This window comes from Lepus europaeus, chromosome 4, assembly GCF_033115175.1.
Source record: "Lepus europaeus isolate LE1 chromosome 4, mLepTim1.pri, whole genome shotgun sequence".
In the NCBI taxonomy this organism is placed as follows: domain Eukaryota; kingdom Metazoa; phylum Chordata; class Mammalia; order Lagomorpha; family Leporidae; genus Lepus; species Lepus europaeus.
The window spans coordinates 148756661-148784181 of NC_084830.1; the positions used below are offsets into that span (position 1 = coordinate 148756661).

At 42.1% G+C, this 27521-nt stretch overlaps 1 protein-coding gene across 1 annotated transcript in view; it reads right to left on the bottom strand.

Annotated features, from left to right (window-relative positions):
- The window catches only part of CHSY3 (chondroitin sulfate synthase 3), a 284035-nt gene extending 262677 nt beyond the window's left edge, over positions 1 to 21358 (bottom strand). Inside the window, exons 1-2 of the mRNA XM_062189225.1 lie at positions 20557 to 21358; positions 18075 to 18358 (exon numbers count right to left, since the gene is read on the bottom strand). Coding sequence (XP_062045209.1) covers positions 18075 to 18358; positions 20557 to 21358 — 1086 coding nt within the window. The remainder of the gene's footprint in view (positions 1 to 18074; positions 18359 to 20556) is intronic.
- Positions 21359 to 27521: the final 6163 nt, after the last annotated feature.

Genomic DNA, 27521 nt, shown 5'->3' on the forward strand with positions numbered 1-27521 from the left:
TAGGTACAAAATTTGGAGAACAAATAAGAACAGAGTCACATATGTAGATCAGATATATATTTTTGGCAATATAAATGACAAATTATTTACAAAGCTACACTATAATGAATAGTTTTCAACAGATTGTTCAAAATGCACCTTTTTTGAGTTAGTGTGATACACGAGCCTACAAACATTGCTATAGGCAGGTTACAAATCAAGGAGGGACCAGCATTGTGATGTAATAGGTTAAGCCACTGCCTTCGACCTTGGCATCCCTTGTGGGTGCCAGTTTGAGTCCTGGCTGCACCACTTCTAACCTACCTTCCAGCTAATGTGCCTGGGAAAGCAGCAGAAGATGGTTCTCTCTCCCTCTGTAATGCTACCTCTCAAATAAATAAATTAAAAAATCTCAAAAAAAAAATAAAGCTGTATCCTGAAGGAAATTAAATTAACTGGAATTCCAAGACCTACCTTCAAAGGGAAGCTATAGAAGATGCCCGATCCCAGGGGTAGAAAGATTATCATTCATATTCTTCATGGTTCCCCAGTGGCTTTCATCTTCACTGTCCTCCTTACATTTCTTCTTAAGAATAGTAGGCTCTTAGGTAGTCACTGACACATCCAGTACCACGTGCGTAGAGTCTCTGGTGCCAGGACCCCTTCATCCATGGCAGTGACCTATGCTGACCATCCTGCCCTTAGGGCAGCATGTCCAGTCCATTCTGTCTCATTCCTTGTCAATATCTGGGAAGTCTAACAACCTACTCTTCTAAGTTAAGATCAACTTCTCCAAGAAGCCTTCCTACCAAAATCTGATAGCCCTCCATGATGGATCTGCGTGACTTATCCATTCCATGCCTGTGTCTGTGCTACTCAGATTCTTATTTGGCTTCATCCTAACCTAATTACCAGATAATGAAATATTTTCCAGATAAAATGCTGAGTTCTCAAAATTTATCCCAATAAGTGAAATTCTAGTGTGAGGATCTGTGCCTGGATGCACTTTGCTCCTTAACTGTACAGCTGAAAGAATAATAGTTACTTTAGATAAAGATGACAGCCCTGTGGCATGGCCAGTAAAGCTACCATTTGCAGCACCAGCATCCTATACAGGCGCCAGTTAGAGTCCCAGTTGCTCCACTTCTAATCCAGCTCCCTGCCCACAACCTGGGAAAGCCCCAGAGGATGGCTCAAATACTTGGACTCCTACAACCACGTGAAAGACCCAGATGAAGCTCCTGGCTCTTGGCTTCAGTCTGGCCCAATCCTGGCAGATGCAGTCATCTAGGGGAGTGAACCAGCAGATGGAAGATCTTTCTCTGTCTCTCCTCCTCTCTAACTCTGCCTTTCAAATAAATAAAAATGTATAAATAAATCTAAAAAAAACCTGACAGCCTACATTTTATTCTTGCCCTGAGATACAAGATGTAATTCCTGTTTCTATTGAAAATGAAAACTATTGTCTTATATATTTTTCCTGCAAACATGCTAACAATTGAAAGGACTGTAGCAATTCTGGACTCTCTTACTCCTCACAGATGTTCTTTGGAAAAGCAAAGACTGTCTCCACCAGCTAAACCTATCTAGTGGAAAGACTGCTAAAATCGGTGACAGAAGTTCTCTATTCTAGGTCTCTATTATTTGACCTTTGTAACCTACTTTTTTCATTTCTAGTTTCCTCATATTGGATATACTTGAACATGTCTATTCCAATATGACATTGCAGTTTTAAAATAGTAAAGACACATCATTCGTTGAATTCCTAGGCAGAACATCACTATAACATTTAGGGAAGAATATATCTTTGAAATCAATAAACCAGAGTTCAAAGCAAAACTCCAACAACTCCCTAGCTGTGCAAACTTAGGCAAGTTATTAAGCTTCCCTGAGCCAGTCTGTTTGTTTGTAGCATAAGGCAAAGGGAACTTCATCTCCCTTACAGCTCAGAAAAACACTTAACTAATGGTTAGTAGCTTACTGTTACAGCTTCACACCAGTAAACATAAATTTTATGGTTATACCGACCATTATTTTATATACTCAGAAATATACAAAAGCTTAGGCTCCTGTTCATCATAAAATACCAGACATTTCCTAACACAGTCAATTAATAACAAAGAAGAATAGAAATTAGTATAACCACACTGAGCTACGGATCAACATTCGCTCAGGTTGACTATGCTGATTTCAGTGCTATAATTAGTCCTTGTTCTGGCTTCCATTTCTTCAACAAGGTACATAATACTTTAACTGCTAAAATGATGCTGAAACTCTTTAACATTTATTTCAATACTAATTACAGCATTCTAAACGCAACTAATCAAATCAGCTCAACAAAAGGATGCTGCCTTACCCAACAATTTTCAAAATAAAAGATAACCTATTAGAACACAAGTAGATCAAGACTGAGACTAATTTGTCCAATTCACATTAATTGTATCCTATAGAAAATAAGTGGCAAATGTGAGCTAACAAAAATATGTCCATAATTTACCAATATTCTAAAATCCATGATTAACAACTATAAAATTAGTCAACAGGAATCATAAAACACTAACATCATTTTTGATTCATTTTGCCTAGGAACTGTGGGAGCTGGCTGATAAACTAATATCCCATATAAACTGATATTTAACACTAGTATGGAGAAATGCAAAACCAAGGGGAGGAAATTGTGCCATAGATGGTAAACCCATTGCTTGAGACGCTGACAAAAGTTTTATAAGAAAAGTATAATCAAAATTTACAATGTGTCACAAGCAACAGGGCAATAGGACAGTATCTGACAGGTAACACCTCCTTTCAAAAATAGATTGAAGTAAAATAACAGCATTGAACACCATGAGCAGCAGGAAACAATTATTAGGGGAATCAAGGATGGAAAATCAGAATTTACTTCAGGTAAGAAGAGAGAAGAATCTTAAAAATGTATTTAAATCAAGGCCTTATAGTACTTCATTTAAATACATTTTCAAGATTTGCTTCAAGAAATTTTGCTTTATTGTAGAAGGATAATTATAATTATTATTATAATTAACATAGTATCATTTAAATAGATTTCCTAGTTTTAAAAAATTAATTTCTGATATACCGTTAAAACAAAAATCAATTCTAATGCATTTAAAATTATTTCACAACTGACCAGGTCTTATGAAAATCCATACACAGAATTTACAGCACTGACTACAAGGATATAATGGGAACAAATATGTGTAACAGAAGAGTAACCATCAATTACATTATTACAATCAATGAAATAAAACATTCACAAGCACTTCCATAAAATATGCCATCAGAAGAGCAAATACTGATTAGCAAAGATTATTTGATTATGGTGGGTCTTGCCATCAACTTTCCAAAGTAGAAAGTATTCTTTCTGGAATTAGATTCACCACACCTTCATAAATTTTTAGTTATGTAATCAAAAATAAAACCAACACAAGATGAAGGTCAAATATGAGAAATGTAAATTTTAAACAGTCATGTGGGAATCACATGAATCTAATCATAAGCAATTACATGAGTACGAAATAAAGGTTAATTGATTATCCTGCTCTACAACTACTGGTAATAGAGGCACCTATAACACAAAGATATTTTAGACGGAAATTATATAAAATTATTCTGCATGACAATAAAACAATGTCAAAGTCTAACAAATAATCTCATTTAGATATTTAACATGCTGCCTACCTAAAAATATAAACTATATTTTAAGGGTAATATAAAGAACTTGATTCCATACACAAATAATAGCACGTTATAAAGTTTCTCACTATATACTTTAATTATCCAGAATTTCTTTTGTGAACCTAATTTAGAACATACTGCATTGACACAATGTACTGCATTCAAGCTCTGGTACATTATATAAAATACATGGATGATCAAATTTAAAACTGGGAATTTATTATCCCTTTAATGGCCTTTTAGTAATGAGTTCCTCAGTGACTCACTATTATATCTTCTCTCACAAGCTCAAACACTGATAAATGTTTTACATGTGTGTGCATCAGTGTAAAAGTATTCAAAAAACATGAGTTTTTAGTACTACACTTTGTACCAAGACACCTTTCAGATCACACTGTATGTTTCTAAACAGCAGTTAAAGACAACGAAGCAGAGAGTAGAACTGCAGTGACCAGAGGTGGCAGAGTGGCAGGATGGAGGAAATGTTAGTGTGTACAAAATCCCAGTTAGCAGGAATAAATGCAAGAAATCTACTTGGTATTTCAAAAAGTCTGTTGAAGGGGTAGGTTTCTGCTACCGTGGTTAGGACACCATTGGGACGCCCACATTCCCTGTCACAGTTCCTGGCTTTGATTCCTGTCTTCAAAAACAATTCCAGCTTCCAGATGACACACACCCTGGAAAGCTCATGTGAGCAGGGCAGCCTACGGCCACATAGGAGGTCTGGACTGAGTTCTTGGCTCCTGGCTCAAGCCTTGACTGCTGCAGGTATCTGGGGAGTGAACCAGTGGATAGGAGATATCTGTCTGTCTCTGTCCCTTTGCTGTTCAAACATAAAAAGTTCATGGAAAATGTGTTATGAAAATAACTATGCATAGATTTCAAAATTTTGTGCACCAAAATAAACTTGTAGTTTTTCTCATTTGATTTTTGCATAAGCTTTTTGGAGTATATTCATATTGTACTTCATGGTGAGTCTCATTAATAACGATACATCATGTATTTGGAAATTTCTAGAAGTTAATTTTAACAGTTGTCACTCCAAAAAATATTTATATATGTGAGATGAGGCATATTAAATCATCAGCTTGATTTAGCCATTGCCTAATTTATACATATATGGTACTTGTCAATTTCAAAGAAAAAAAATTTTAAAGAACATGAAGTTATAAAAGAGGCACATCACTCTGCTCTTTAAAATCTTTCACGTCTTTCCATCTCTCTCATTAAAGATCTCTTCTACCATCTGGCTCCTGCCTGTCTAGAATCTCATTCTGCTACCACTTTTCCCTGCATGCTTATATTTCAAGCACAGTGGCCTCCTGCCAGTCCCCCACACACACCAGGGTCTCTGCACTAGCTATTTCTTAGTCCAGATACTCAACTCTTCCCAGGATCATTCTCATGCTTTGCTCCCGATCTCAACCTTGTCCAGAGCCCTTCCTGGTGAGATGATCTAAAAGAGCCTCCGAACGAACTCTTTCCAGCATTTTCCTGCTTAATTCTTATCACGGTTTGTGGCCACAAATTTGTTCACTTGTTTGTTGCATCTTTATCTCCACACAAGACTATCAATTCCACACGGAGAGAGATCTCACCTGTACTGCTGCCCAGGAAAGAAGGTGGGACTTTGCACATTTGAGTTTGTTGTGCAGTCCATTTTCTTTTATCTCCACCAAAATGGATGCATTTCTCTTAACATAATAACTCAAATTGTTTTTGAAGTGCTAGGCAGCATTGAACCAAAAGGACTGAGAACAGTACCTAGGTACTGATAGAAGACTAACTCCAAGAAATAACCATGATTAAAAAATCTGCACTCAAAACCACATGCAGAGTCTGGGACCTCTTGTGACAAACACTGGAGTGGGGGAGACAGTGTGAATCCCAAGTTCAGCTGACATTTGAAACAAAGTAGAAATATAAAGAAGAGTACCCAGTTAGTGGGATGGGGAGCGAGCACTCCAGGCGGACGAAAGACAGAAATTGCAGATTTTTTTTACTCTGCACATTTTATGCATTTCAGTTTTTGAACCATTTTATGTTATTGGCTTGAATCATTGAAATTAAATTTCAAATAATTTTGAAACAAATTACTAGTTTTAATAGACCAAATTTAAAATAAATTAAACTTTCCATTCAAGGTCTTTGATAGTATTTATTCCTCCTAATTTTAAATAACAACCGCTTTATGTCTGAGTGAATTTTATTTTAAAAAACACTTTGGTGTGGGTTGCTAACAGTCACAGAGGCCAGTACTCCTTCAAGTCTCACTGGAGAAACTAGTTCAATTTTCTGCGTTAGGTCTCCCTTTTCTACTTAAAGTTGTAAGAAAAGGCTGCAAAGCCATACCTGGTTCTGCCTCCAACTCCCATCTCAACATCTTACTGCTCTCTCAGTCCTCATGGATCCTCGTTTCCCTTGCTTTCTGGCTGATCCCAGGCCTGCTGAATGTTTCCACGTGGATGTGTCCACCTACTGCTCTTGTCTAGGAAGTTTCTCCCTCGCGTATCTGTGCAGCACCTCTGTCACCCTCTCCACAAGGTCCACCCAACCACTGCACACCCACCAGCCTGCCGTCCTTACCAGCCCCTGCAGATTTATTGTCTTTTCCCTTTAGAAAAGAAGACAGAGGCTTTGTCCATCTTTGTACTGCTGTAGCTCCAGCACCAAGAATACTGTCTGGCATATTAGACCCTCAGAAAGTATTTGTTGAATAAATGAATGAATGAACACAACGAACTCGAAGTCAGTTCTCCTCACCCTCTGCCAGGGCCTCAAACACACCGAGTATCCAAACTAACTCCTCCTCTCGTATCCCCTACCTCTAGGTATATGATCATCCATGCTAAAACCTTGGAGTACTATTAAGTTGTTCCTCCATTTCACTCCTGGATCCCTTATCGACCATGGAGTCTCTCATTTCCCTCTCCTCACCAGCTCCTCGCTGCCATTTTCACCTTGGGGGTGTCACCAAGACTCCTCTATCCCTTGCTCAAAGGCAGCTGCTAATGGCCATGGTGTACTTCCACACTGTGGCCGGAAACAGCCAATCTGATCCCTGTGCTGGTGAGTTCAGAACCTTTCAAAGTTACGCAGTGCTTTTTAGACAGTACGGTCTCCCCTGATAGCTCAGTGGAGTCACCCAGAAACACTTTTAACAATGCTATGCATGGGCTCCCCTCTAGACAGATGACATCAGCCCAGGTGACAGAAGAACCAATGCTCTCTTTGAGAACTAATATGCAAGGCCTTGTGTAGTTGGCTCCCCCCACCCCCCACAGCTTTCAATCCTCATTTCTCCTGCCTCCAGATAAGCCAGAATCAGTCAATTCCTCTCTATCACATTGCCCTTCGACTGCTGCCTTCCCATGCATCCCCACTCACCTGGCAACGCCCCCAGTGCTTGGCTTCCTTACTGGGAGAAGCACTGCATTTTCCTGTTCTCCTCAGGCATTTTTTTCCCTTCCATTTCTTTCTGTGTTGTATTTTTCTCCACTATAGTAGTCAGCTATAGCAGTGAGTACGAAATAGTTGTTAAGAATAACTGGATGAGAGGCCAACGCTGTAGCACAGTAACTTAACCCCCTGCCTGCAGCAAACTGCATCCCATAGATTCCTGTCTCAGCTGCTCCACTTCCAATCCAGCTCTCTGCTATGGCCTGGGAAAGCAGTGGAAGATGATCCAAATGCTTTGGCCCCTGCACTCAGCTGGGACACCTGGAAGAAGCTCCTGGCTCCTGGCTTCAGACTGGCGCAGCTCCAGCTGTTGCAGTCATTTGGGGAGTAAACCACTGGATGGAAGACCTCTGTTTCTCCCTTTCTCTATCTGTAATTCTGCCTCCCAAATAAATAAACAAATCTTAAAAAAAAAAAAACCTGAATTAAATCAAATGTCTCACTTAAATTGTTTTGTAAAAAAAGAAATCTGTTTATGCCATTAAACAAATGGATCACTCTGACATCTTTTTCCTTTAGAGAACCAACTCAACAAGTCACTGTTACAACAATCAAGTCAATGAAAATATTCCATCTATATTTCAAGAATTCTATTCCTGTATAGTCCTCAGATGAGGTAAGTAAAAACAGCCTAAAACTTTTAAGCTTTACAAATGTATTTTTTAAGAATGTTTTAAAATTTATCAGGATTTTTTTTAAAAAAGAGGAAATCTGAACCATGAATATCATATCCTTACAAAGCATCCAGTGTTAGTGATGGTGTCCAAATCACTGCCTTAAAGTCCAGTGACCAGTTCCTCGGAACAGCTGAACAACAGACAGAAATGCACAATTGCTAATTAATCTTCTATGATTCCCCAAAAGGAAAAAATAAACATACGTTTTAAGAAATAGTTTAAGAATAGAGTGAATAACTGAATATGGAAAATAAAAATAATTTGCACAGTGGTATAAACCGTACAGCCACCCTAGAATCACCTGAAAAGTTAACTCTACCCATGGTGCTGGCCTCACCTTGCGATTCTGATAAAAGGGGCCAGGGTGGACTCTGGCTTCACAACTTTTTTTCTCCCCCACATTCCCCAGGATCTTTCACTATGCAGAGTAGAAACTACGAAGTCAACACCTTCCCTGCTACAGCAGAGTTCATGTTGCAAAAACAAACTACAACTGAATCCTTTCCGATCTACAACAGCCCATTCCCATGATCGAAAAATCTGAATCCTGTCAGCTGGGAAATAGGAAAAGAACAAACACTTACAAAGGGTTCATCATGAGTTAAACATTATACTACAGATTTCTAATACAGTGACCTTTTTATTCCTCAGCGGCTCTGCTAAGTTGGCACTGACTTCTGCCATTCTGCTTCTGCACAGAATTTAGAATTAACACTGCCAACCATTACTCTGAATGCTGCTACAGCACTGACTCGGTTAATCTTCACAACAGTTCTATGAAGTATGTACGGTTATTACATCCATTCAATAGATGAGGAAACTAAGATACAGTGAGGTGAAATAACTTGTCCAAGGCTACATACTTAGTGAATGGCAACACTGGGCTTTGAATACAGGTATCCTAGGTTCCAGACTTAATGAAAAAACAAAATCCCAATATGATTTTTGGTCTACAATAGGCAAAAAATAATATACAATGAATTTACTAAAAAGTATCTTTATTTTTCTCTTCTTCAAAGGAGAAAACAAGAGAAGCAGCAGCTAACTTAAGAAAAATGAGGGGCCAGCACTGTGGCTGGCCTGAAGTGCTGGCATCTCATATTGGCGCCGGTTCGAGACCCTGCTGCTCCACTTCCAATACAGCTCTCTGCTGTGGCCTGGGAAAGCAGTAGAAGATGGCCCAAGTCCTTGGGCCCCTGCATCAACGTGGGAGACCTGGAAAAAGCTTCTGGCTCCTGGCTTTGGATCGGCACAGCTCCGGCCGTTGCAGCCAACTGGGAAGTAGACCATCGGATGAAAGACCTCTTTCTCTCTCTCTCTCTTTCTCTCTCTCTCTCTCTCTCTGTGTAACTCTTTCACATAAAATAAATAAATTTTTTAAAAAACTGAAATTAAGCATAATTTGATCATAGTTTTGAGACAGGTGCCACTGTTAGATCTACCTGGAGCTTTCATGACTTAAAATGGAAAGTCGTAGGGAAAGGGTGTTGTGGTACAGTGGAGTAAGCTGCCGCATGGAGCACTCACATCCCTTAACAAAGCGCGATTTGGACTCTCAGTACCCATATTTCCAACCTACTTTCCTGTTAATGCATGTTGGGAAGGCCCCTGTCACCCACAAGGAAGACTTGGAGTTCCTGGCTTTGGAGGCGTACTTCTAGCTTTTGCAAGTATTTGAGGAGTGAACCAGCTGATTAAAAATCTTTGTCTTTCTCTCTCTCTTCCTCTCTCTCTCTCTCTCTCACACACATACACACACACACACAGATGAAAATAAACATTTTTTTAAAAATGAAAAAAACAATAATTTAAGAGGATGTCAGAAATGGGAAAACCAACTCTGTTATCAAACTCGAAGGCAAGACATCAGTTAGAAACCTGATTCCTCTTCCTTGTGCATTCCATGACGACAAGGAAGACATGTACGTTGATCACCAACCACACAACGTGCTCAGTAAATAGATCTGAGGAAACAGAATCAGATTGCTATGTAAGATATAAGATGAGGGGCCAGCGCTGTGGTGCAGTGGGTTAACACCCTGGCCTGAAACGCCGGCATGCCATGTGGGTGCCGTTTCGAGGCCCGGCTGCTCTACTTCTAATCCAGCTCTCTGCTATGGCCTGGGAAAGCAGTGGTGGATGGCTGGGGTCCTTGGGACCCTGCACCCACATAGGAGACCTGGAAGAAGCTCCTGGCTTGGATCAGCGCAGCTCCGGCCAAGGCGGCCAGTTGGGGAGTGAACCAGTGGATGGGAGATTGATCTCTCTCTCTCTCTGCCTCTGTCTGTGTCTCTTTTCTCTCTGTGTGACTCTTTCAAATAAACAAACAAAAATCTTAAAAAAAAAAAAAAAGATATGAAATCTACAGAAGCAGATTTTCAATTTTCTCAACTTTTTTTTATATTTTATGAGTCATCATATATGATGGTACTTCAAACATTCATAAAACTCTCACTGTCTAACTCTGCCTGTCAAAAAAAACAACTTGGAATTAAAAGATAACTATTTTTGTGCAAAAATGTGGAAATTCATGCACTGATTTTCATAATATACTTTCTTCATAACCTTTGCATATTAAATACCCATATTTCATATAAAATATATAAAGTATTAGATTATTAACATTTATGGCTTGATTAAAACGTTGATCTTTCCACACTTTAATTTGTACATATAAATTTTACTTTAAAACTAAAGTATTATTTATGAAAACAAACATTTGTAATAATCAGCTCAATAGCTAGGTAAACACATTTCCAGCTCTGGGCCAAGCTATCCGGAATTTCTTGAACCTTTTCTTCACTCCTCAGGTGGGGTAGCCATCTTGTCTTAGCTCCAGTTGGATTCCACTATCTGCAGCTAGCATCTGTCTTCTCCTCTTGATTAGTGAAGATCTACCATGAATCTACTCCTTAACCTACACTATAACAGTTGTATTCTGGGTTTCCATTAGGTGATACACACATCTCAAACTTTGTCTTGGCCAATAGAATAGAACATATTTGAGTGAGAAGTATGTAGCCATGGAGGATTCTCTGGAGATTATCCTAAATTTTAAAATAAAATCAAGCAAGGTAACCAACCACGATACAATGGCCATCATCTTATTTTCTCCAATTTGAATTTCTTTTGTAGATTGCCCCTGTGTGTTGTAGCCCTGTCTTACACTGAGGACTTCAGAAAACATTAGGAGAACCATGCTATTCTGTGTATTATAAAAGTGATGCTAAGGACGTGATTGCACCCCTATCCGGTAGGAAGATTCCTGTTATGTCTCAGTATCAGATAAGTTACAGATCTCTTTAATGCCAGAAAAACAAGAGCCTGGCATATATCTTAATGGTTTTATCATATTTTATGCACATTTTCTCCATATCTTATCATATATTATTTTATTAATATGAATATTTCCTTTAAACCATACCTTTTTGAGATATAGTAACTAAAGAAGCAAATAGTTTTATTATAAAAATGAATGAAACTGAAAGGGATAATGAAAAGTTCAGATACCACTGTCAAGAACAAAGGATATAGCTTTCAAAATTATAAAAAGAGTAAACATTTCAAAATCTCAAAAAATTAAGAAATCCATTCATCTGTTACTTCCAAAATAGTATCATTAAATATGTTTCTTTGATTCAAGTATTTTGGAAACTTGTACTTTGGTACTATAAATGTGCAAGACCTTTCCACGACACAGTAATCCTAAATACAATTTATTCAGGAAATTAGAACATTTGTGATCAATTAAAGAAGAAGAATATTCAGAGTTTTTAAACTACTGGGAGCAGTTATGTTGTCATGAAGCTTATTTCAAATTGCCTGGAAGCATCTTCCAAATGTAACATTACTCACAATTGTTGGCAATCACCATCTTGGAAAGCATAAATTGCCACAATTCAGGTGATAAGGCATCAGCAATGAAAATGAACTAGCTAAGCCTACAAAATATGTAAAAACAAAGTCACCCTTCTCTACCACTTGAGAATGCAATTTTATTTTGTACAAAGAAGAAAACACCACGGCAGCAGAGAAAATTCATAAAATTAATGTATGATGCTTTCATCTGACAAGCAAGATACAGTGGGAAGCGTAGGTATGAGAAGCTTACCGCTTTTAATAAAGTTAAAAAACTAAATTGTGACTGAATCCGACCAAGAAAAGATTTTTGAAAGACTGAATTTTAGATCATAAACCCAGTCTTGTACTTTTCCATAAATGTTAATGTATTTTGAAGCAAAAAAAAAAAAAATGTTCCTTATGGTGCAAAACGAGTGTTAGAAAAGAAGGAAGTTAAAGAATAAGTTAAAGGCCGGCGCCGCGGCTCAATAGGCTAATCCTCCACCTTGCGGCGCCGGCACACCAGGTTCTAGTCCCAGTTGGGGCACCGGATTCTGTCCCAGTTGCCCCTCTTCCAGGCCAGCTCTCTGCTGTGGCCAGGGAGTGCAGTGGAGGATGGCCCAAGTGCTTGGGCCCTGCACCTGCATGGGAGACCAGGAGAAGCACCTGGCTCCTGCCATCAGATCAGCGCGGTGCGCTGGCCGCAGCGGCCATTGGAGGGTGAACCAATGGCAAAAAGGAAGACCTTTCTCTCTGTCTCTCTCTCTCTAACTGTCCACTCTGCCTGTCAAAAACTAAAAAAAAAAAAAATTAATTAATTAAAAAAAATAAGTTAAGAGACAGGTGCAACAGCCCCATAAGAAGGTGAGAGGTGATTTACCTTAATGAACATACTATAAGAAGGTCAGAGGTGATTTACCTTAATGAACATACTATGAAAAACCTGTACAGAGTTAAATTACTGAAGATGCAGCTATAGAGGATAGAAAAGCACTTCTACACATAACTTTTTGTGAAACAGTGGAACTTACAAGGATGTTTTAGCCTTTAAAGGGCCAAGAGTGAACATAAGACATTGTGGTATAAAGCTAACTTCTTAAGGTATCCAGTAAGACTGTATCAACTCCTGTGAAACAGCTTTTTAAACCCACAGAGATATATTGTCCCTAACATGGAATTCTGATTACTTTGAAACACTTAATTATATTAAATAAAGATACATATTCTTTGGCTCCATTTTATGAAAATTAAAATATTCAGGAAAAATTGTTCTTAAAATGACTTTTAGATGAACTGTAAAACTCCATCAGAGGGAGAAGTCAATGGAATTAAAATTATTTTACTGCTTATATGTAAGTAATCTTGTTAAAAACAAAAACTCTCAATTCCTTTAATATACAAACAGAACACAAATATATAATCTAATTTTTAACTGTGAGAATTCTCTTGCTATATACTAAAAATTGAAAAAAGAAGGCATAACTGCATTATGATATATAATTCTAATGGCCAAATAAAAAAAATATAAATTCTCAGGGGCCGACACTGTAGTGTAGTTGTCTAAGCCTCCACTTGATGCATGGGCATCCCATAGGGGCACCAGTTCAAGTACCAGCTGCTCCTCTTCTGATCCAGCTCTTTGCTAATGGCCTGCAAAAGCACAGGAAGATGGACTAAGTGCTTGGGACCCTGCACTCTTGTGGGAGACCTGGAAGAAGCTCCTGGCTCCTGGCTTCGAATCAGCCCATCTCCTGCCACTGTGGCCATTTGGGGAGTGAACCAGTGGATCAAAGACCTCTTTCTCTGTCCCTCCTTCTGTCTATAACTCTACCTTTCAAATAAATAAATAACATCTTTTTTAAAAAAAAGAAAAATATGAATTCTCTTGCAAGTTACAGTATTTAAAATATATATCATATTACCACTGTGAAATTACCTCATTTTCATGAAATTTGCAACAAGTGGATTTATCTGGTTCAAAAGATCAAAACCTTTACACCCACCTGGGCCAGGTAGTTAACTATGTGAGTCTGGTGCACAATAGGACAGGAAAGAAACTGCCGATCGCCTGTCTCTGTTAAAAGCATGGGGGAAAAAAAAAAAAAAAAACTGAAAATACTCCACGTGCCAAACAATTTAAGAGCCATATGCAGCCTCCTAAACTGCCAGATTGTAGCTCTAGAAAAACAGTAGTCAAGATAGAGCTCAACCAAAAATATGATCTTAGCCCACAGGAGATGCCAAATAAATCCTAGCATTCACAGAATTGACTAGAACAGAAACAGGCACTAGTTAGTAATCTTCACTTAGAAAATCGAAGGTATAAATGAGCGCAACTACAGCCACCCTGAAGTCTGCTCATCATTATCACCTGCCATATGGCCTTGAAAAGCAGATGCTGCCACCCCAGGTGGGGAGGAGAGCACCTCAACTCTCTCTCTAAGGATCGCAGGCACACCGAGAACCAGCCTGTCCCAAGACACACTTGAAAGAAGTCAGGCCATTCTGGGCCCTTACGGTGTTGTAAGCCCACAGCTGGTGATCCCTTGAGATAAATACCAGGGTCTCTGTCAAGAGCACATTAACTGAGTGGGAACCTGATGAAGAGCAGTGCATACCAAAATACATCTGTAATCCACCCATCATTAAAGATAGAAGGAAAAGGTAACAGTTGACAGAGAAGGGAGTCAGCAAGAGTCAGAGCCAGGGAGCACACAGAAAGCCAGCAGGCAAGTCCTGTTTCCCCAGGCCTCCAGGACTCCACGCCGAGGTGGGCCTAAGGCTACACACCATGGCCCCAGAGCCCTGAAGTGCACCAGAGAGCCGGTCCAATGTCTTGAGGACAAGCCCCTGGGTGTTCCAGTCAGGTGACCACAGACTGGGACACTGCAGACTCCTGAGAAACACAGAAAAAGGGGCCACTGTCTGGCAGCTAATACAGAAATGCATACAGTATTTTTATTGTATGCAGATAGAGCAAGATCTGTTCCGGCTCCTTCAAATATGCATATTAAGTAACGGCTTGTGAAACAGTATCTCACAGAATCTTCTTAAGATCAGTCATTTCCTATGAAGTGCACAGACTGAAGCAAATATTTGTAATGCAGTTTTTAAACAGACACCATGTCTCATAGTGAGATTTACTAACACCAGATTCCTCCTAGTTCTAAAATACTGCAACGTATTGGCTCCTTATTCCTTTCCCAAAAATACCGAACTTAGATTTGCTAACTGAAAAGTTATTTTTAGTTTGAACCTTTTCAAATAGATGAATCACCCATTACTAATAATTATTAAGTGAAATCTATGAATCCATGTTATACAAGTAGAATAAAGGACATGATCTCTGTAGCATTAGGACAATAATGTGCATCTAATATTTACTGATATATTTGTCGTGGGTGAGACAGTACATCAAGGGCCTTATAGGGATCATTCTACTATTATTTCACTTAATCTTCCCCAACACCAATGAGGCATGCACAGTTACAATCTCCACTGTCAGTGAATTAAACAAGAGTTAAAGAAGTAACTTGCAAAACAATGAAATTAGTAAGTGGCAGAAAGGTGGCTCAAGTCCTTCTGTCTTCTCATCACTCCCACTCCCGCCTGCCCCTCCTTTGTTTTTGCCTAATATAATCTTAACTTTTTATCTAATACAGAAAGTAAACTTCAATTTAGCAATGAAGAAGGATACTACAGTACTCCTATGTTTTATAACAATACAACTCATATTTAAGGAACACCACCCAATCTACGTCTGTGTTAACATTCCATGACGGACCTTTCATCTATTCAAACTCCAAATCAACAACATGCATCACGGACAGTGCTCTCAACTCTGAAAGAACTTTCATAGGAGGCAACTGAAATAGAGCCCTGAAGTCTGTGAAAGGCATAGATAAAGGAAATTTAAAGAAAATTATGTCACAGAGAGTTGTTTTAGACGCAATATGAAAGTTAACAATCAACTTCACAGCTTTTTCTATGACCAGACAGGAAATCACACCTCCACTGAGTGTGATGACCAAGGTCAAGCTTTCAGTATAATGTGGACAATGCCGGATGTGGACATCATTTCTACAACATAAAACCCAAACTAGGAGGTGATGTCTGGGACCCACGTATGTTCCACCTTGGTTTAGCTGTTTGCCTATTCACTCATCCCAGTACTAAAATTTTTAGATATAATTTCCTTGTATACAGATCTTTACTGATTTTATTAACGGATATGTTTAGTATATTTCTTGGCAATGAAATTTGCCAACATTCCTTTAAATGAGACTTTGAGAATTTGTAATAGGAGTAAATCAATGCTTCCTAAAGTAAATGCTATTTAAATAGCTCCCTTAAGACCGAAATTTCCAAACTTAGTAAATTGTAGACAATAGTTGAAGAAAATGTAGGTTATCATTCCTTAAGAGGACACCTCTAGAAAATATTTTCTGGTGCTATGAAAAAAAAATGTTGAAATGATTTGTTTTATACAGATTCTGAAGTCAGCGATCATTAGTGTCAATCTACATTTAAATGCACGTAAAGTTACTGAAATGTTGTGTTTACCACCTTACAACCTATAAGGCGAGAACCTCATGTTTCTCATTTTTTTATATCATTGAACAAAAGTATCTAAGATTCCCCTTATTCTGAAAGTATACATCTACAATAATTTCACTGTAACCAGATGCTTAAATTATAAATTAGATATTAAATAAATTCTCGAGCCTGTAGGTATTTTAATCTCGTGGACCATGAATGGTAGACCACTAGGTAAAGACCAGACCTTCCCCAAAGAATTAATGAATAAAGGGACATTTAAACATAATGCTGGTTAAAACTTTCTATGGGATGCTAAGGCAAGAACATACAAAATAAAATAAAATTTCCCCCTTTATTCTTAATTACAGCAGAGTTTCTTTTTAGCTCATATATTCACAGTAAATGTGTGCAAAATACCTTCACATTAACAAAATGAGGCTTTTTTATATTTAATGGTTTTTTTATCTTTCTGTTACTTTTATACTAAATGAGAAAACCTTTTTAGTTTATTCTAAATTGTCTATCTTTACACCATAACATTTTGCTTAACTTTTTATTCTAAAAGGTAGCTGTAGGGTAGCTTTACTTTAAAATACTATTTCATGATCAAAAGCAATTAGCTATGCCATTTTTAATTTATACTGTAAATTTAATTTTATACTAATTTATATTTCAAATAACCAATTATCAACAATTTTCACTTTCTAGTAAGTATACACAATGTTGTCCTTCAGTACGAACACCACAAAGTTTTTTTAAAAAAGCAAAATTAACTAAAGTGAGGCTTCACTTCTCAAAGAAAAATAAATGGAACTGTGCAAATGAAGTATAATGACTTCACAGGGAACACATTTTTATTTATAAGATGTTTCTTCCATACCACATGGAATGAAAATGTGAAAAGATAAGCAAGTGAGTTAAGATACCATTTACCCAGGAGTGCAACTGGGTAGCTAAAATAACATTAAACCCCAACCACTTGAAAACCAAATTACACTAAAAACTGCAATACACTATTGAATGTTAAATCAAATTTTAGTAAGGTTATCTTTTAGAAAATCTATTTTAAATTAAATTCTATTTCATTTCAAAACCAATTTCCAAAGGAAAAATATCCCATGGTATTCCATAAAGCTAATTACTAGAATAAAATAACAGCTCACAAGTCAAGATTATTTAAATAATGGTTGCTGTTCAGAAAACAGCCCCAGGGTAGATATGAACAAGTTCTATGTAAACAGTCAAAATATTAACCCATGAATTAACACCTCCAGAACACCTGTGTTTTTCCAGACAACTCCTTCATTTTAGAGACCCAACAAATTATCAAATAAAGCCATCAAAGCTTTGTGAATAAATCTATCAAAAGTGATATATTATTAGCTAACTTTTTTATGATTCTGAAACTTATACTACACTTCCACTTGAAAAATCTTCAAAGAAACTTCAGCTTTTAATTACATGGGGAAAAAAAAGAGATGCCATTACATATCTAATTAAAAAAAAAGAAGAAGAAGAGTGCATAACACCAAATGCTAAAAACCATAGCTAAAGGTAATAAAACTGGTCCCATTAGAGATAGGAAATGGGTACAAGTGCTTGTACCAGAAAAATCAAATGAAAGAAGAAACAGTATCTTCTAGAGATGTGACCCTGCACATTGGCAGCAGCTTAAAGAACCATGCTTGATAAGGCCTTCCTCAGGCCTGAGAACTGGGAAGGAAACAATCTCCCACAATCACTCTTATCTCCAGAAAAGACTACAAATCTCATTTCCAAGCAAACACAAAGAGATACAATGATCAGAAATCAACGCTCCAGACAGGAAGATGGCACGCACCTCACACCTGTAACAGACGGACACTTCCGTCACAGCCCCAGCCTTACCTCGTAAGACCAGACACACTGCGTCCCACCGAAACGGCGAACACATCTGCCTACTTCCACGTCCTCGTGAGTGGTGTACATCTCCCGGAGGCATTCACCGATATGTGGCACCATCCTCCGGAGCACTTCGCGGCTGAAGATCATGCCAGGTCCTCCCATACAGAAGTTCTCCCCCGGCTCCAGCCCCAGCTTTCCCAGCTCTGCGATGCTGCCCAGGCCAGTCTGCCCCAGGTACAGAGGCTTGCTGCTGTTCAGCGATCTGAGAAACTCTTCTAACTTATCCCCTGCAAAGAGAAGGCCATAGTGAGCGCCCTGCTCATCTCAGTCTCTTACAAAGAACGGGGTAAAGCACAGAACTTGCAACACTGTGCTCAGACACCTCTTTAAGTCTTGAACAACTGAAAATATTAATTTCTAAAATATTAACTTATAGTTATTCATTAAGCCATAATGAAATGTTATCAGCTTCACATCAAGGGCATTGCAAAACCTTAAGTCTAACAATCATCAGGTTTTGAGAAAAGGTGAGAAATAATGGTAAAGAACAATGAAAAGTCTCAGTACATTTGCAGTAAGAAAACATTCTCAGAATATAAAATAACATCCAACATTTATATTTAGCACTGTTTGGGGCAGACCATTGGTAATCCAGTAATTTTTTTTTCCTGACAACTAACTTAATGTTCAATGTTTCACTGTTAACTTGCATCACACAGAAGCCACAGAGTTGGGGCAGGTGCTGGAATCAAACTGTGTTGAAATTTAACTTAGGTAGGCATCTTTTAGGGGGGAAAAAAAAAAACAGTCATTTGTTAAGAATTCAATCATGTAATTGGTTTCACTTCTAGTTGGAATGTTCATCAGGACAAACAATTGAAAGCACTCTGAAAGCATTTGGCATTGCACATGCAGAGTCACCTTCACACCCCTGGAGCAGAGCTGCTCGCCTCAAGCCCTGGACCTCAAGGTGTTCCAGCTACTATGGAGCTCTACGTACACAACACATCCCACTCTTAATAGAAATGGAAATGCCACCAACATTCTGAAGGACACTTTTTCCACAGTACTGAACCACACACCTATGCATTCTAGAAGTTCTGTGCAAACCTTAGCAAGGAAGGCCCTGGCGTGTGTGTGACTGTTTTAGGTTGCTGTTGTTTTTACGAGTCATGGCAGACAAGGTAGTGGTAGCTCTTTTCTTTGAACCAATTCTAAACAGCCTGTACCAGAAAAGCAATCTTATTTTTTTTTTAATCCAATTATCAGTGTGTCCTATTCCTTAACAGCCCTCCAGCGGCTTCCCTCCTCCCAATCCAAACTCAAGGAACCTCCAGTCTCTCAGCTGCTGTTAGGGGGGCTTCATCTGTTGTTCCTTTCACTGTGTGAAAGCACGGAGGCCACAAGTGAGAGTCACAAGGTAAGGCAGGGCTGCCCGCCTCGGCCTGGGAAGCCAGCACCCGCAGAAAGGGCAGAGCAAGCTCCCTGGATGCAGCCGCGCTACGCCCCAAGTCCCTCGCAGCGCCTGCAGCTGACTGCACTGGAAACACTGACTGCCCGGCGGGCTCTCAGGAACTCGGATGCGCTGAGTTCAGAACTTCTCCGGCCAGAGCCGCCCACACTCAGGCAAAGGGACCGCCCTACTCTCAAAACCAACGAGAAAGTTTCTGGTGCCGTGGCTGCCTGTGGTTCTGGGAAGGACCTCAAGCGTTCTCTCGTCGCCACTGCCACCAAGACGCACCGGCACCGACCCAAACTCTGAATGCTCCTATGGCTCGGGGCTCCCAGCTCCGGGAGCCTTCGCCCTTCGTCCCCAACACCAACACCTGACAAAGAGCGCATCCCTTTGGGACTGGAGGGTGGGGGGGTGAGGTGCTGTGGCTGCACCCTGCGGGCCGCCAGGAGCTGCGGTGCGGCTCGGCCCAAGGCCACCCGGCGAGTGTGCAAGGCAAGGACGCGCACGGGGCAGGGTCCCAGGCCGCCAAGATGATCCCCCAATCTCAAAGGTCCCAAAAAGGCGCTAGATCCGGCTCGAGGAGGAGTCGGAAACCAAGAACACCAGATCTCCGGACAGAAGCCCGGCCAGCATCCTCTGTCTTCCCTTCCTCCACCGTCGGCGGACACGCCCCCTCTGGACCGGTCTGGGAAACTCGGGCCACCGGGTGCTGGGCGGATTGCAAAGCGCCTCTGGGACAAGTCCCGGGTCCCGTCCCTCCCCTCTCGAACAGGGTCAAGAGTAGGGGCAGGCGCTGGGCAGATAGCACGGCACGAAGGAGGCAGGCGGATAAAGCCAGGCAGGTGTGCAAGGGGCCAGGATGCTGGAGATGAGCTGGCTAAGAATGGTCGGCGAGGGGTGGGGTCGGGCGAGCCGGGCGCTGCGGGAGCCCCGAACCAGCGCCAGCAGAGAAGCGGGGCAGGGGCCGGCGAGGGCAGAGAGAGGGAGCAGAGGAAGCGGGGAAGCGGGCCCGCGGCGCTGGGAGGTCACCTTTGATGTAGACATCGTCGTCGGCGCGCATGAACCACTCATACTTGTCCAGGTAGTGGTCGTGCATGTACTTGATCATCATGAAGGACTTTTTCTGAGGCGGGTAGGAGTCGTCCACCCCCGGCAGTGCAATGACGGGCAGGGGCGGCGGGGGCTGGCCGAGCCCGGCGTTGGGGGGCTGCTGGCTGGAAAAGAACTCCACGCGGCCAGGGATGAAGCGCGCCCAGGTCCGCTGCGCCGCCAGCGCGCGGCTGCCCAGGTACTTCTGCGCGGTCATCACCCCCACGTACAGGAAGTCCCGGGGTCGGGCGCTCGGGGCGGTGGCGCCCCCGTCCCCGCTGCCGTTGTGGCTGCGGCCGCGCCGCCCAGCCGCGCCCCCGTCCTCTTCCTCCGGCTCCCCCTCGGCCCCCGGGGCTCCGGGAAGCCCCGTCGCGCCCTCGGGCTCGCGTCCTCGCCGCCGCTGCTGCTGCTGCTGCAGCGGAGGTGGCCGTTGCCAGGGGCTGCTCCGAAAACTGGTAACTCCGGGCGCTGCCTCGGGTGGCTGCGGGCCCTGGAGCTCCAGGCGCGCGGGGGGCGGCGACGGCTCCAGCCGCGGCTGGGACTGGGGCTGGGGGAGCGGCTGCTGCGCGCCGGCGCCGGGGCCAGCGACCAGGCGGCCGTAGTAGGAGCAGAGGCTGGAGCCGCGTCTCTTCCTCTCGCTCAGCTCGGCCACCCTCGGAGCGATGAGCCAGGACGCGGCGGTGAAACCCAGCACCAGCCCCAGCGCCACGCTCACCCACGGGCGGCGGGAGCGCACGGCCATCGCGACGGCCCCGGAGGCAGCGCGGGGTCCCCCGGCTCGCAGCCGCCCCTCCTCCGCCTTGGCGCCCCCAGCCCCGGCCGAAGCCCGCCGCCGAGACGCCGCTGCCGGCTCGGGAGAGACGCCTCGCCTGCCGCGGGCTGCCGGTGCCGGCCGGGCTCCGCGCTGGGGTCGGGAGTGAAACTTCTCCCGGCGGCGGCGGCGGCGGCGAGCGGGGCTGCAGGAGGAGGCGCGGCGGCGGCGGCGGCGGCGGTGGCGGCGCGTCCGTTCCTCGGCTGCCACCCTGTCACTGGCGCGGCTGGGCCCTCCCTCCTCCGCGAGCGCCCGCCCTCGCTCCCCGCCTCCCGCTCCCCGACCGGCCCGGAGGAGGAGCCGCGAGCAGCGACGCCGCCCGCCGGGAAGCGCGGGTCGCGGTGCTTCCCCCGCCTCCGCCCTCGCACGCCTCGGTCCAGAGCCGGCCTCCTCTCCGGAAGGAAACGGTCCTGTCGGGCCGCACCCCCAACGCCAGCTTCCAACGCCGCCGCCCCCTCGTCCCTCCTCCCGCGGGCCCTCCGTCCCATGTCCCGCCCCGTCCCGCCCCTCCGGCCGGCCCGGGGCTGCGCTGACCTCACCGGCGGCGCGCGGGTCCGCAAGCCCCCGACGGACCGCGCGCCCTCCCTCAGGGCGGCGGCCCGGCGTGAACCCGGCCCCGCGCGCCGCGCTCGGCGCTCCCTCGCGCTCCTCGGGCTGCGCTCGCCGGCGCTCCACGCCTCCCCGCCCCACGCCCCGTCCCGCGCGCGCGGCTGAGGCGGCCGTCGGTCCCGCCCCGCGCGCCTCCCCGGGGCTCGACCTCCACCTGCGCTCCCCGCCCCGCGGGCGCCGGGTGTCTCTCAGAGGGACCGGAGACCCCTGCCCTGCAAGGCTGCGGGCGCTGGCGGTGAGTGGGGCCGCAGCCCCAGAGAACCTGAGAACCCCGTGTTCGCCACCTGTGGAGCGGAGAGGCGTGGGGAGGCGGCCTCGGCCTCCCCGTGAGACCCAGGAGTGGGTGGGAGCCCGTGACCCAAACTGGGGGCGCTCTCAGCCGAGGAAAGAAGGGACCTCCAGGAGAAAAGAACATGGAAGACAGTTTCCGCTTGCCCCGTCACGTCGTCTGAGGCGACCACACCAAACGCTGTCCCTCTCCCGGGAGGTAGGAGCACACTCCGGCCCAGCCATCCTGAGTTACCTTCTGGAGACAGGGCCTCAAGATGCGTGTGACGTCTTGAAGGAGGGGACGTGGAGACATTTCCTCTCCAAAGGTTGCGCCTCTAACTATAGCCTGGGTGCCCCTGGCAGTCCCACCCCGTCTCTCTCCAAAGGTCGCTCTTCTGGTTTATGCATCAGGCCCGAAGGGACGCTGTGGAATGGCGCTAGACAGCATGGCTCGATCCAGCAAGGTGCTGGCAGCCCCGCTGGAACAGTCGGCCCGCCCGGAGCCCTCGGAGGAGTGGTTCTTTCCACACGCTCGCTGGCTGTGCATGGACACGTCTCCTGTGGACATAGCCTCTGCAGGGCGTGGCGCTCCCTTCCCCTGTCTGGGTCTTGCCCAGAGACACTTGGGAATAAAGATTATTGGGCTCTTTCTCAAAGCTCAGTTTTAGAATACAAAGGCCCGCAAATGGGCCCCTTCTGATTTTAAAAGTATATCTTCCCAAGGACATCTTGAGCTTTCTAGAATGTTACTGTAAAACAGAACTTTCTTCGTAGTGAAAATAGTCATTGTCTGTGCGCTCATAAGGCAGCCACTAACCACATGTGGTTATTAGGCCCTTGAAATGTGGCTAGTGTTATTGAGGAAATGAATTTTCAATGTTATTTCATTTTAGTATTTTTTTTTTAATTTAAATAGCCCCATATAACAAGGAACTATCACGTTTGACAGAACTTTTCCAGAAGATTTCACACTATGAATGATCCACAGCTCAGGACAAGTAGTCCTTCTGCACACCCACATATTCACTCCCCTACAGTGTTCCACTGAGTTTCATTCAGTTGATCTGCAAAAGTATTAATTCTCGTTGGACACCAATAACCCCCTCATCAACTATTTAGATTACTCGGGGGCCATGTTATCTTCATTTATTTGACAAATGTGTATTAAAAGATTAAACAGTAGATAAGGTGAATGGCTTCCCATCTTGAAGCGGATAGTACAGTGGAGAACACAGTAAACACCACACTACAAAATGGAAGAGTGGTAATGAATGGTATGAAGATGAAAGGCAGAGAAATCTGAGCGTATTCACAAGAGCATGTAATTTAGTATGGGAATCAGGAAAGGTGGTAGGGGAGAATGAGATAAAGTGAAAAGAAGTAATGTTCAATACTAGCTAATTGACCTTGGACAAATTATTTTAATTCTTTGAGCTTCAGATAGTCCATCTGTAAATACCTTCTATGAGCAATTATTAAGATATTATATGCGTACCATCTAGTTCATTATAAACACTTGGGAAATGTTAGTTCTTGGTTTCCAGCCCTTCATGATCAACTCTCATGGCTATCATTTTTATGCACAGTATACTTTCATTTATTTAATTTTATTTTCATTATTAACTTTATTTTCAGTTATTTAACAGCTATTTAAGCATCTTCTATAATCTGGGCACTAGTCAAGAATCAGCAGTAAATAAAACAGATAAAACTTCTGATTTGGGCTCATATTCTACAAGGAGCTTATACATACACAGAAATGTGTGTGTATGTGTGTTTCTATAATAAATACACAGCTTGTTGGGTAACAAGTGTTTTGAAAAAATAGAGACAGTTGAAGTATGCATATTTTAATTGAGGCCATATTTAATGAGTTGATCAGAGGAATTCTTTCTGATAATTTTAGCTGAGAACAGAAAAATGTGAGTAAGCTAGCCATGAGGGTAACCAAAGGAAGACTTTTCAGTAAGAGGGCATAGTCAGTACAAAGTCTCTGAGATGGGCGTGGCCTACTGAGTAACAGCAGAGGCTGATAGAGTTTTGAAATGGGAGGGAGTTGTGGTCCCTTAGAATTAGAACACAAATGCAAGAAGTGTCACTTAATTTTTTTCTAGTAGGCATGCTTTAGATACTAGCAGGTGAAATTAATTTTATTTTTTAAAAAATTTTAATGTTTTATTTATTTGAGAAGTAGAGTTACGGACAGTGATAGGTAGAAACAAAGAGAAAGGTCTTCCATCCTCTGGTTCAATCCCCAAATGGCCACAATAGCTGGAGCTGAGCTGATCCAAAGCCAGGAACCAGGAGCTTCCTCCCGGTCTCCACTCCGGTGCAGGGGCCCAAAGCAGAGAGCTAAATCAGAAGAGGAGCAGCCAGGCTTGTAGGCAGAGCCACATCATTGGCCCCACAAATGAATTTTAATCATACATTTTACTCAATATATTCAAAGCATCACTTCAAACACATTAGCAATATAAAAATTGTAGTGAGATATTTTCCATTGTTTTTATTGGTGCTATTTGTTTTCAAAACCATGTGTAAGTTACACTTACGGTGAATCTCAGTTCAGACCAGCCACATTTCAGATGTTTAGTGCACATGCGTGTCCACCATAATGGACAGTGAATATTTAGAGCATTGCAGGCATTTGTGAGGGGTTTGGCTTTTGCACTAAATGACAAAGGTATTTCCTAGAGTGATGATGCGATTTTGATCCAGCATTTGTACATGGACCACTGTAACTCCCACTGGGAGAAAAAACTACAGGGTTACAAGGGTAGAATTAGGGGAAGCATTTAAAACATTATTGAAGTGACCTTACTCATCTTGGAGTAAATTTTTTTTGTTCCCCCCATAGTGTTTGTACCTGTTTATGATTTGTACTAAGTAAAAGCATTGGGAAGTCTTTTATATGAATTTAATTTTGTATTTATTGATAATCCTGTAGTTATTTATTTGACATTTCCTGAAGTCAGTGAAATAATTTTCTCACATTAAGTTTAATTTTGAAGATACATGACTTTTACGATACACAATTTTCTGAGAAGTCTCTTATCCAGGATGAAGTTTCACATTTAAAAATAAATAACGACTTCTAGGAAAAATTAAAGAAAAAACATTTAGTTAAGAGGGGTGCTGAACCCACATGGGAGACCAGGAGGAAGTACCTGGCTCCTGGCTTCGGATCTGCGTAGCTCTGGCCGTAGCTGTCATTTGGGGGGTGAACCAACAGAAGAAAGACCTTTCTCTCTGTCTCTCTCTCTCTCACTGTCTATCTGTCAAATAAATTTTAAAAAAAAGAGGGGTGCTGAGAAATTTGTATGCAAATTCTTAATTGTTGAGGAAGAGTATATTGCTTATCGACATATATCAAGATCTGTGTACTAAGACTGAAGAGGACACACAGATGTCACTATTCTAATATCTCTGGCTTACAATGTCTCATATAATTGCTTTTCTTAGAAAGTGTGTTGATAAATATACTTGTGAGCCACCTTTTAAAAATTTATATGAAATACTTTGACAGAAGATTGCAAGAAAAGCAAAACCAAAAGCCTAAAATTACTTGTTTACAGAGAAAATTTTAAAACTGATTCTCTGTCCTCTGTAAATCCTTTAACAGTTCTAGCTTGTCCATATTTAACTACCACTATTGGTAAATCATGGCCTCTTTTGGCTGTTGTATTATAACATCTGCCACCTTCTTTGAGCTGAAGCTATTAAAATGTATAGTACCATCTCGATTCAGTCTGAGGGCAGGCTTTTTTTCTATAGAGGTTGTGTTCCTGGCTTTGGGATGACAACATCCCAAGACCAAGTGTGACACATTGAGCAGAAAGCCATTGGGTTAACCTGTTCTGAGGGTACTACATTCAGTACTTGAATTATTTGGAAATCACAGTAAAATGCACCAGTGAGTTTAACGGGGGAATATTGTAGTTTGACCACTTATGGAAGTTAAAGGTAAATATTTAAGTAGTTTAACATGTGCTTCTGTTACAAGGTATGATCAAGTTTAGACTGCTCCTCACACTTTGATTAGGATTTTACTGAGCTATTTTGAATGTCATTTTTTCTTGACAGATCAAGGCTGAGATTATTGCATTTGTGTGAAGCAACTGTGGCATCTAGTGGTTAATAATCATAATGGTAATTCAGGTTTTTTCTAAGGAGTAAACTGTGCCATAGAAAATTTTGGTATCACCAAGGAATATTATAATCACAGCAGTGTAGGATAACCATCTAATAACATTTTTATTTCCTCAAAAATCAGCACAGAGGGATGATCAAAGTTCATATACTGGGAAAACAAAAGGTAACTAGAGGAGATTATAAAACTGTAAATTTCTGAGACAAATATTAATCTCCACTTAAGTATTTACTATGAAAATGTTGTAGTTATTTTTTTACACTGGCTGTATGTTTGATGGTACAGAGGGATTATTAATTATTAATTACAGTTTTAGATACAGTAATGATATTGTGTCTGTGTTTTTTTTAAAAAAGTCCTTATTTTCTGAAACGCGTAGGGGAAGTTTATTGATGTACTGGTGTAATGTCTTGAATTTGAATAATATGGGATGGAGGGTGATGTTAATGTATGTTGATGTGCATGGAGCTTGATTGACCAGTTATGATTACTATTGGGGTGAGTGAATATCTTTGGGTAAATTTGTAACTCTCTGTAATAAAAAGTTGTTTTTTTAAAAAACACATCATTTGTATAAAATGATTCATTGTTTACTTTCTACAGATTTGTCTGACCTTGAGGTGGTTCACTTGTGCAGACAATCTATGGAAGAAGACCATTCAAGAGGGAGAGAATGGGGCTCCTGCTGTCATGTAAGAAAAGGTCAGCATGGTGACTGTATCAAAATGAATACTCCAGCTTCTTCCGTCCCCTCTTGAGCCCCATGCAGTCTCGCACACAAGCAAAGTATCCAATCAAGCTTTTACAGAGAAAGATGCTATTTACAACCTGAGGATTTTTAGATTTTCTCTCTTTTGAAGTAGTCTGTGATTAGGTGGTGACCTACAAAACCTTCAGGGAGCTCCCAGTCACCTGTGGGAATTTCTTCTAGAAAAGGATTTTACTTTCAATCTTCTCCTTTCACTACTTTCTGAAAATATTAATAAGTTCCAATTCAGTATTTCTCAGAAAACTTCAAATCTTCATGCCTTCCTTTTCATCCTTCTTCACCTCCCTATTGTTTCT